Source organism: Uloborus diversus, chromosome 1 (assembly GCF_026930045.1).
Source record: "Uloborus diversus isolate 005 chromosome 1, Udiv.v.3.1, whole genome shotgun sequence".
Lineage (NCBI taxonomy): Eukaryota > Metazoa > Arthropoda > Arachnida > Araneae > Uloboridae > Uloborus > Uloborus diversus.
The window spans coordinates 68946050-68957559 of record NC_072731.1 but is presented as its reverse complement, the minus strand read 5'-3'; the positions used below and the strand labels follow the sequence as shown (position 1 = coordinate 68957559).

The window sequence follows — 11510 nt, the reverse complement described above, 5'->3', positions numbered from 1 at the left end:
TATTAACGAAAAAACAGCATTTTCCAAAACAGCACTACCCACGATTTTCTGGAATTGCAGTAAGCCAAACTTACATACAGTCCCTTTTCCCATGCAAAACACCTCTTTTTTATCCCAAACTTTCCTTTACCTACTTTCAACGGATTCGATACGCGTTCGTTCCTTTTCAACCGTTCTGTCAAACCAAGTTCGTTAACCATATCTTCCAAGAAGTGAAAATCTCTTAGTTTCGCATTCGAAAGCCCTTTTCGGAACGCGTGAATTCACCGCTGTATGTAAATATTTGTAATTTAGTATTGCAGAGCTAATTCAAAATGGGCTCTTATTGCTCATCCCAAAATAAATTTGGAAAGATCGGTGTTTCTGAAATTTCTGCTCTTGAGGCAATGGCTACTCGACTGAGAATTCACAGCATCAGGTCAACGAATGCTGCAGGGAGCGGGTAAGTTAATTTGATTTTACTTTGAATTCATGTTCAAATGAAGGGAAATATTCAGTGTTGATAGTACAGTAGAGCGTTAAAAATACGAACATGAAAAATTCGAAAGGTTAAAAACCCGAACGCAGGTATTGCAGCGGAAAATCAGTGATTTTTAAAATGCGTTAAATTCGATTTTTCGTTATGGAAATTAATTCAATGTTCTCTTCGTGAAGACGGTGTATTTTCCGGAAGTTAATTCAATTTTTTTTTGATTAATTACTGTATAACAGTTTTTTACGGAACACATATTCGCAACTCCAATAAACTATAGGGGGTTCTGCAGCCACTGTCTAATGGCAGATGAAAAAGGTAAAACAAGTGTCGTAACTTATAACCTGCTTTTATGCTTTGTGGATCGCAATAATTTTTCATCCTGTTTATGGGAAGCTTTCTTTTCTATTCTTCTGAAATTACATTACACCGCAAACTGTCTGAAGCTTGTAATTTACCCTAAAGAAAACACGTGGAATGGAATGTTTTACCTTTTTCGGTAGTATTGTTAATCATCGCAAGGTAGCGTATTCGAGCTCTGGAGTTGCGAATAGTAAAGTAAATATTTTTCTTTTTTCCATCATGCTTTATAAACAACAAGAGTAAATTTTTGTTAAATTTTGTTTTAAAAAACGTGATTAAATACTGTAGTGGAAAATTTGTTGTATAACTAGAGTAAACTCTCGAATAGCCGCGGGATTCGGTGGCACAAGTGAGCGGATAACGAAAAAGGGGATAAATCGCAAAAAGGCTAAATTAAGTGAAATACAAGGTAAAAATTGTCCTTCCCCCAAAAAACAGCTGAATTGAAGCAAAGTACTTTCTTCAAAGTAAAAGTATATACAATACAGTAAAAATGTTCTGTATTTTTGAGCAACAGAACTTAACATTAACAAAGAACAAGCGTCTATACTATGAAGAAAGCACAAAAAAATGAATAAATAAATAACAACTGAGTTTAAATTTACAATTTTTCGACAAAAAACAGCCATTATGGTACTTGCTTTTTACAGCGAAAATACATGTTCTTGATTGTTCATTGACTCGCGGATAATCGCTTGCGGATAATCGGAAGTTGATTGTAATTGATAAAAGTCATGCTGTTTTCCGAAACGGTACTTTCAAGATTATTTTTAAAAATCCGAACAATTTGAAAATCCGAACTACCAGAGGTCCAAATTAGTTCGGATACTCTTGACGTTAAGTTTTCAAATAGCGCTTGTGGAAAAATTACCCTGTCAAACGTAAATAGCATTTGAAACTCAGTTCTAAACAAGGAATCTTTATCCAAAACTACTTTGTAAGCATCCTCACACATTAACTGCAAATTACAATCATTCATCTCTTAATTTTAAATTTTCTTATTCTATTTATAGCACTTAATGTTTATTTAGTTAAATAATTAGGAGAAGGAATTTTTTCCTGTCTCTAAAATTTACTTTTAAATTTTTACTTTCTTTTCTATAAAGGAAGAATCTTTTACACTATGTTTATAATATTCTATTTTTACTTTCTTATCAAAATAAAAACACATTTTTATTCTCGTATTTGTTAATGTGTAGCTAGTAATTTTTATTTTCTAATTTAAATAAAAATATTGTTATCCCTTAATTATGTTTATCACGCTTCAATGCTAAATGAAAGCATTTTTTAAAACCTCCGTTCAATTTCAGGCTTCCAATTTTTACATTCATAGATAAGTAAAAGCAATTTAAACTCTTTCATACTGTTCATGCCACTCAGTTTTTACGAAACGATTTTCGATGGATTTTAAATATTTGCATTGCTTTTTAATAACAACCAACATTTATTTTTCTACCAAATAAAATTATTTTTTATCCTTTAATTAAGTTTTTACTTTCTTAGACAGGTTCGTCGGGAATGTGGGGCAAAGCGAAATGGTAAAACTTTTTTTTTTTTTTTACGGCACCTACCTGGAAATATTTTAAGTATGTAGAAACACATGTAGTCTCTTCTAGACAGGAAAAAATTTCCCCTGAAGATCAAAGCCACGACAATGGAAAGCAATTTTCAAAAATTGATACTCATACTATAATATTTCAAAAATTGTTTTTGCTATTATAAATGATAACGTTCTTCTTTTTAACATTCAAAACATTAATTGAGACCTACTAATATTCGGTGGAGCATTTATTTAGTTAAAATTAAGCTTTTTTGTGGTTTAAATGTTTTGCACAATTAGTGAAGTGCATGCGGGTAATTGCTTATTTGGCTTCCATTGGTTAAAAAAAAACTGTTTATGTTTATAATTAATTAGAATTCTGAAATTTCAAATTCAAATTATGTTTTTCGCAATCACGAGTTGTTACAGGACCCTACTTATTGGTTACTATCCTACTCACTTGTTTCTAGAAATGGCCCCTGTCCCTCCTCTTGGGTGGTTACGTGTGTACAGTTGTGTATGTGTATGTGTAGATTTGTGTGTGTGTGCGTGTACCTGTGTGTATGCACTTTGGTGTGTGTATGTATGTAAAAGTGCGTGTGTGTATATGTGTGAGTGTGTATGGGTGTTTGAGCGTACGTGTGTCTAGCACATGGATGCCACCGACCAGGAGAAGCGGCTACCGGGAGGAGTCGCGCTTGCAGAGGACGGTGGGGTTGAAAAAGGAACCAAAAATCAAGGACGGTCAAGTGAAAACAATTAGCAATCGTGATTGCTCAAAAATAAATAAATAAATAAATAAATAAAAAACTTGACCAATACGGCTTATTCCAACAGCTTGATATTGTTAGTATTAAACCCAAAATGCGTTTCTTTAAATATCTCGAAAACCAGACACTGTCGTTTACTTCCCCACGGCAATGTAACAGTTCTTACCTTAACTCTTTTCAATAATCAACGCATGCCGATATTAAAGCACCGAAAATGTTTTACATTCACTGAAGATTTGAAATTTAAAAGTTTTTACATTAAAAAATGAAAATTTTAGAAAGAGGGCAAAGTTTTGGAATTTACATCTTTTTCTTTCAAACAATTCATTACGGAGGTTCTTTTCTGACATCATGTAATTTATAATGCTATACAATTTAATTTACAATTAGCGTTAATCTCTTTCCAAGTTTTTCATGCAAACCTTGCAAAGGGCCGTACACTATTTTTCATTTCTTAGTCTGCATGAATGCTCAAGACGGGAAATCATTTGCAGAAGTAGGTTTCAGTAAGCAATTTGGAGAAATTATTTGCATGCATTTTGCACCCATTTTTCAGTCAATTATGAGATTTAATATTATGCTTGTTCGAATGATTAATTAATTTGAACTAACTTCAGTTTCAACTAATCCGCATTACTGGCGTTCCACACTATTTGTTTTAACTGTCTTAAACTTGACAATTAGTTCTAGAATATTTAAAAAATATTTTTCTACGCATTTTCATTTTTCGCTTAAGGGTTTAAGAAAATAAATTTTCTTTTCTTAATCTATTAAGCAATTTCGGGGTGAAAATAATTCTATCGCCGAACTGAAAAATTTAAGTTTCGACTTTAAATTATTTGCTTTTGTGCATTATAAATGCACTATACATATAGTCCGATCGAGAAAAGTTGACCCTTTGCTCCGCCCCGTTCAGAACTGTCCATTTTCGTGAAGGGGCGATATGGAGAGAAAAGTTGGAATATAATTTGCAAGAGCATTACTGGTCCTATAGATTGAATACGTCACCTTGGAATTTAAGAAAATAGTCAATGAGGTAAAATATTTTAATAGTGTGTGATCAAGGCAGTTGTTTCATTGGACAGGTCACATCCTACGTAAGTGGGTGGATCTTGGTTTTACTTCTTTCAGCAGCCATTGGTCAGAGATAACAATGCACTCGATAATTAATATCAATTGACAATTGACTCGAGTTAGGTAAAGAATGCAAAACTTGTCATTTTTACTTTTTCGCCAATTCAGCGCAGTTATTGCCGCAACTTAAATCTTTCAGGTCTAAATAATCACATAAAGAAAATATACTAGGAGTTTTTTTTTTTTTTTTTCATATCGCCAAAATTTTGCTCAACTCCAAAATATGGCACGCGTCCTTTCTTCCTTCTCTACCTAATTTAAGGAATGGATCCGTTTTCTCAAATGATTGACAGGGTCATTTGTTTGCGGTCGGACTATAGTTCTTTGGTTGTTTTAAAAACTATATTTGTGTTGGGAGCATCCTAAAATAACAGGGACAGTACAGAATAGAAGGCTCAGTGGTGCACTCTCCCTGTTCGAATATGAAATAAGTTATAATTTTTTATTAAAAAAAGATGGCAACATCATACACAATTAATTGCATTGCTCAACTCACTTTGAAATTACTACAGTGAAATCCCGTTAAAATGAAGACCAATTCAACGAAATATCCGTTTTAACAAAACAGATTTTCAGTCGCGATTTAATTTCCATTACATTACAGCGAATTTGAATCGTTGAACTAGTTGAATTGACGATTATTTTGAAATATAAATTGAGGCATGCACTCTCTTAATTTAGACGGCTCCATTTTAAATGATGACAGTATTTTGATAACCGAATGATTTTTGAAAGGTTTTCTTTTGTTAATATCATTTAATTGAATATTTTCGTTGGAAATAGTTTGCGTCTATGAACTGTTTGTTGAGAGTTGTGTGGCAATAATATTTTGAAAAATAATATTTGCCTTGTGCTCAAACACTGGTCGTATTCATTCAAAATACGTTCCGGAGCGTATTATCATCTCAGCGAACTTTTTGATAGCGACACTTTATAATCATATGCACTTTTCAGTTCAACATATCAATGATAAAAATTTGATCAGTGAAAAGTAAAATTCATGAAAACGTGTCGGCAAAGAACGTACTTAATTCAGTTTTTTACCGCACCCCCTGCCTTTCCAAGAAAAACTGCATTATTTTTAGAATTACTGACAACGTAATATTTTCCAAATGATAAGTTCTGAAAAACAGCTGATTATGAAGTAAAGGTACGTTAATGTAAAAGTATCACGAGTAAGAGCTAATGAAACAGTGCAGAAAGACAATCATTTTTCGTTTCGATTACTCAAGTTCTACGACAAATTTATATGTGATTAAATATCTATAGAAATATCTGCGGCTAGCAAACCGTCAGTTGAAAAATACAGTTTTTTTTTTTTGTATTGTACAACACATACGCACAGCTACTTCGTCTGGAAATCTTACAGCATTTTTTTTTTTCAAGCATAAAATATGCATCCAGGAGGTGAACGATAAAAAGTCAAAAAAGCATAAGTGAAAACTTATGAAAGTGTACAACAATCATTACTGAAAAACGTAATTAATTAGATTATGAAAGTCATTCATAATCTTACAAATACTCTTCTGTTGAACTTTGAAAGTCAGATTCGTAACTAAACGCAAATTCACAATGGGGTGGTTTCTTTCAGTCAAAAGTACTACTTTTAGCCATTGAAATGGATAGAATGAGCAAAAAAATAACATGAGCCCAGAAAATACTTTCATTTTCCCAGCAGTTTTTATTTTAATTAATTTTTTTTTATTATGTCCGATTTTTCAAACAAGGCATGGTCTTTATGACGTCACAAATGATGTTTTTGGCGCATCTTTCTACTACGTTTCCAAGTTATGATAATCAAGCAGCGAATTAAAATTGCACTCTACGCTTGCTATCCACCATATCGTTGCCAATACACGTGAGTAAAGATGCGAATATTTTGTTCTGTGAATGGCAACATTGAATGGCATTTCATCATTTGTGATGTCACACGACAGAAGTGTAAACAATGAAAGTGCAACAATTTAAGTTTTTTTTTTTTAAATATTAAACTTAAATAAATTACTTAAAAAATGGTCACATCCTATGTTTTTAAGCATGCTCTTTCGGAAAAAAATACTTTTAAAATTTTGGAAACGACCCCATTCAAGACGTCAAAATTCAAATGAATGCTGGATTTGTTTTTCTTTTTAAATTGTTAACGTTTCTTTCCAGATAAGTTATGTAGAGAATAATAAGTGAGTAAAGATGCGAATTAAATATTTAGCTACACAGAATGGCATTTCATCATTTGTAATGTCATCGCCAAGAAATGTAAACAATAAAAGCTCACCGATTTAAGCAATTTTTTAAAAATATTAAACTTAAACAAATTATTTAAAAAATGGTCAGATCCTATGTTTTTAAGCATGCTCTTTCAGAAAAAAAATACTTTTGAAATTTTGGAAACGACCCCATTTGCGAAGGGGTCACAGTACCTTTTGAACATTTTTTTAAAAATCGATGTATTTTTTTTTTTTGAAACCATAACATGCACACCCATTTTGCAATCAATAATTTATTTTCAAAACCTTAAAATCCTGCCGACATTTTTTTCTAAATTAAAAAAAATTAGAAAAATTTCAAATTTTTAAAATCGCTAAGGTTTTTTTGTTTTTGCAAAAATTTAAAACAAGTTTTTTGGTAATGAATCACAATAACCATCTCTAAAAAACAACTGTGCATTCATTTGCTTATATATGTATTAGAACATTTTCTGTGATTAATTATGTAAAAAATCGTAATTTTTTAAAAATTTTGTTTTTAAAGGTATAACATGCTCTAAACATTTGATTAATTTATAAAATGCTTATCCAATGCACAGTTTTGTTAAATATATTACCTTAACTGCAAAAAGTATTATTTTAAAGCTGTATCTTTAATAGGAAAAAAACCTTAGAGATTGTAATGACATGAAAACACACACAAACAAACAAAAAAAAAAAAAAAAAAAACGATAATCGAGAAAAAGCAATTTAAAGTTTTTCTTTTGCATAAGAACACATAGCGAGCTTGATCTTATCTTTTTCATTCTTACTCATAACTTTTAAAATATTTGAACTAAAGCGGTGAAACTTTTTTACTTGTATTTGGAATAATTTGTAGTTTTGAAATAAACAATAAAATGTTTTTTTATCGTTTGATCATTTTTGTGGTACTATAACCCTTTAAGCCTTGCTTTATCGATCGTTGAATGCCACTGGTGAAATTAACAGTGACAGAAATCCTCTACATAACTTATCTGGAAAGAAACGTTAACAATTTAAAAAGAAAAACAAATCCAGCATTCATTTGAATTTTGACGTCTTGAATGGGGTCGTTTCCAAAATTTTAAAAGTATTTTTTTCCGAAAGAGCATGCTTAAAAACATAGGATGTGACCATTTTTTAAGTAATTTATTTAAGTTTAATATTTAAAAAAAAAAAACTTAAATTGTTGCACTTTCATTGTTTACACTTCTGTCGTGTGACATCACAAATGATGAAATGCCATTCAATGTTGCCATTCACAGAACAAAATATTCGCATCTTTACTCACGTGTATTGGCAACGATATGGTTGATAGCAAGCGTAGAGCGCAATTTTAATTCGCTGCTTGATTATCATAACGTGGAAATGTAGTAGAAAGATGCGTCTAATTGCATCATTTGTGACGTCATAAAGATCACGCCTTGTTTGAAAAATCGGACATTTTAAAAAATTAATTAAAAAAACTGTGGGGAAAATGAAAGTTTTTTCTGGGTCCATGTGTTTTTTTTTTTTTTTTTCATTCTATCCATTTCAATGACTGAAAGTAGTACTTTGACTGAAGGAATCCACCCCATTCAAATGAACTTTCTTCTGGCTCATGCAAAGGATGGGACGCGCGCTCTTTTAACCCTGGTAAAAAATTGAAAAGGATTTTTTTTTTTTTAAGAAATACATTCACATGACTTAATGCAGAATAGGCTTCTGCATACAATGCACTAAAGAACAGAAAATTCCAATTTTTAGACTTACGTCCTTCTGGCTTTGAGGTACAGACTGGTGATTTTCTAGAATAGGTAATAAGAAGCATATCCATAAAAAAAAAGAATTAGAATGCGATAATAAAGATAAAGATTTTATGACCGATATCCAACAGTACTCTAATCATAAAGATTATTTACAGCTTATAGCGTTATGTATTTTTATTTCTTATCGATATTAAATGATGGGAATTAGTTATCTGGAAATTTTGTATTTAGTTGAAGTTTTGCTGTTTAAGTGCATCTATATGGATGTTTTCCATGAAAAGAAAAAACGTTATTTTACACAAAAACCTTTCAAAATTTTTTTAATGTAAAGTCTGCTTGAGTTAAGTCTTGAAAAAAAAAATATATAAATAAAATCAAACAGCAGACGATTTGTAACTATAACGGCGGAAATTTCGCTCTCTAAATAAATATTAAAAGCGACCGTCGTCATAGTAATCTGAAAAATTAGAGCAACATCAACTTTGGTCAAGTGAGGATAATAAGAAACTCGTGATCGCTCAAAAAAAAAAAAAAAAAAAAAAAAAAAAAACATGTTTAATTGTGCGAAATTTGTGTGCTTGTTGCATAGTGTCAGTAAACTTTCATAGAGACGAGATTAAAATTCAGTAGTTTAAAGTGATAAACTCCATTTACACGTTATATGTTATCAATCATATTAGAACACACACACACATTTTCAATAATAATTTGGAAGAAACTTGCATTTTTATCTTCTGAACGATTTTTGAAATTGCTTTTAAAATTTCGACAGGAACGATATCTTATCGATAGGTATGATAAACCTTTGAGAATACATGCTAAGAACAATTCAGGTTTTACGAAATGCGTTTGTTTTTTTGCTTTGATAAAGATGAAAACTAGATAATTTACAGAACATAGCGTTTTGAGCACTATGTTCACTTTTAAATAGAAGTTAAAGCATTTTAATGCCTTATAGGTATATTTTCAACCACCGACACACAAATGAAGGGGGCTAAAAGTTTGACGTGTCTGTGTATCTTTATCTGTCTGTGACACTCTAGCACATAAGCGGATGGACCGATTTTGAAAAGAAAAAATTTTTTTCGGAAGGAGAGTTGATCGAGAGTGTTCTTAGCCAGGTTGCGCCTTCGGATGACATTAATTAACGAAGATATTAATTAAAAATCTCTAAAAGTTTTTTCGAGATTTTTGCAGTGAAAACATATTTCAAAATTTTAAAATTTAGTACCAAAATAAAGAGTATTTTTTTATGCATCTGATAGAATGTGTTTGGAACTTCCATGTTATATAGAATTCGAATTATAACGCTTTTTAAAAGCAGATTTGAAATACAGCTAAGCCTTTATTCAAGCGATTGGTAACCGAATTCATTGTTGGCCGACAAGGAATTTAGAAGCAATGATTTAAAAAAGATTTCTGTTGCCAGGGTTTCAATTTGTAAACAAATAAAATACTTGTAATTGATTTTTAATAGTATAAAACTTTTAAAAAGATTTTCAGTTTTCCCTCTTGATTCTACATTTGCGACTCAGTCGGGGTTTGTTTAAATTTTTATTTCTAGTTATTTATTCCTTTGGGAATTTCATTTACTTATCTTGCTATGATTGATTATCAGATTTTTCAATGGTATTTCTAAACTGCAAGATATGCAGTAAAAAAAAAAAATCTAGCATTTTAAATTTTAAATGATGGTCGTATCATTCGTGACAGTTGAGGATATTTTTGCTTTATTTTAAAATAGTAATAATAATAATTAAAAAAAAGGTTAATTGTGAAACAAAACATGACAGTTGAGCAGCTGGCATTAGTTGCATTGCACATGCTCTGTCTTACGATGAAAATTTTCAAAAAATACTAATGATGATATAATTTCTAGAAGATTTTTTATTAGGTTGATTTTTTTTTCTAAGCCGTTCCGATTGTCTAACATAACTTTTTCTTTTTTTTCTTTTTTTTTCTCTTGAACTTTTTGCAATTTAGTAAAAAAAAAAGCAAATAGATAAATAAATAAAATAAAATAAAATAATTAACAAACAAGTAAAATGAAAATAAATAAGAATAAACGTAGATGTGAGACGTCATTGCGAAGACTTTTAAACAAAAAAAAAAAACTTTTAACAGAAATCTTTTTTAGTCTTAGATTGAGGTTTATTCAGTTTTTTTAATTTCGAAAATGTTTAATTTTTTAAGTTCGTTTGCTTAATGATATCCGGTCACTTTACATGGAGTTTGATCTCAAGTTTCATTGGGGAAGACACTAGTTCCAATCGAGACTCTGCTTCTTGATTGGCTTATCCACTTTGATAAGAATCAGATGAGTAAAGTTCCCTGTCCAATGAAGAGTAAAAACAAGATCGATTCAAACAAAAAGCCTTATTCTAAGACGGATAATTTCTTCAGAATTTTATTAAAGAAAATGACGCTTTTTTATCAGTTATTATTATTTTTTAATTATTTGAATCGCTCTACTTTATAGATTAAACAAATACATTGAAAATAATAACAACATTCATCGTTCAAAAGTGCAACAATATTCAAGGTCATTAAAAAGTAAACGTTTTGTTTACCCTCCGTTTTGCCGAATCCTAAATTTTTCTATCCCCTCTAAATACTATAGCAAAAGATAGGATAGAAACTGAAAAACAGGGGGAAAGTAAATTTCGTGTCTGTGAAAATTCAGGGGAAGCAAGACATTTACATCGTTTACAACAGAACATTTCAAAAGCAGAAAATAATAACCGCTGCAATTTTTGAGCAAGATTACAACTGTCATTCTTTTGACAGTGAAAATTAGTAAAATGAAGCGAAAGAAAAAATCATTTGAATCTCGACATCATGAATTCAAATCATGTTTTTATCAATCTCGAATTGCGATAGCACCCTACTTGTTGGGTTTCTTGTTCACAAACGGAATGGAAATGGCCAAGAAATTTACACCCGCTACATTATGAGTGGTGATGTTCTAGAGGTAATACGAGGCACATTCATAAAAAAGAAGTGGTGATTAGGATGCGGTAATAAAGATAAAGATTTTTTGGCTGATATCCACCAGTACTCCTATCATAAAGATTATTTACAGCATATAACGTTATGTATTTGTATTTCTTATCAATCGTAAATGATGAGAAATAGTAATCTGGAAGTTTTGTATTTAGATGAAGTTTGCGGTGTTGGTTAAGTTATGTAGGTGTTTTCTGCTGAAAAAAGGTAATTTTACCCAAAACCTTTTTTTTAATGTAAAGTCTGCTTGAGCAA

General features: G+C 30.8%; 1 protein-coding gene across 1 annotated transcript in view; it reads left to right on the top strand.

The window, feature by feature from the left end:
- Window positions 1-365: 365 nt before the first annotated feature.
- LOC129234639 (transketolase-like) overlaps window positions 366-11510 on the top strand; it is a 38729-nt gene continuing 27584 nt past the window's right edge. The window contains 1 exon segment of the mRNA XM_054868675.1: window positions 366-442. Within this exon segment, the coding sequence (XP_054724650.1) occupies window positions 387-442 (56 nt within the window). The 5' untranslated portion in view covers window positions 366-386.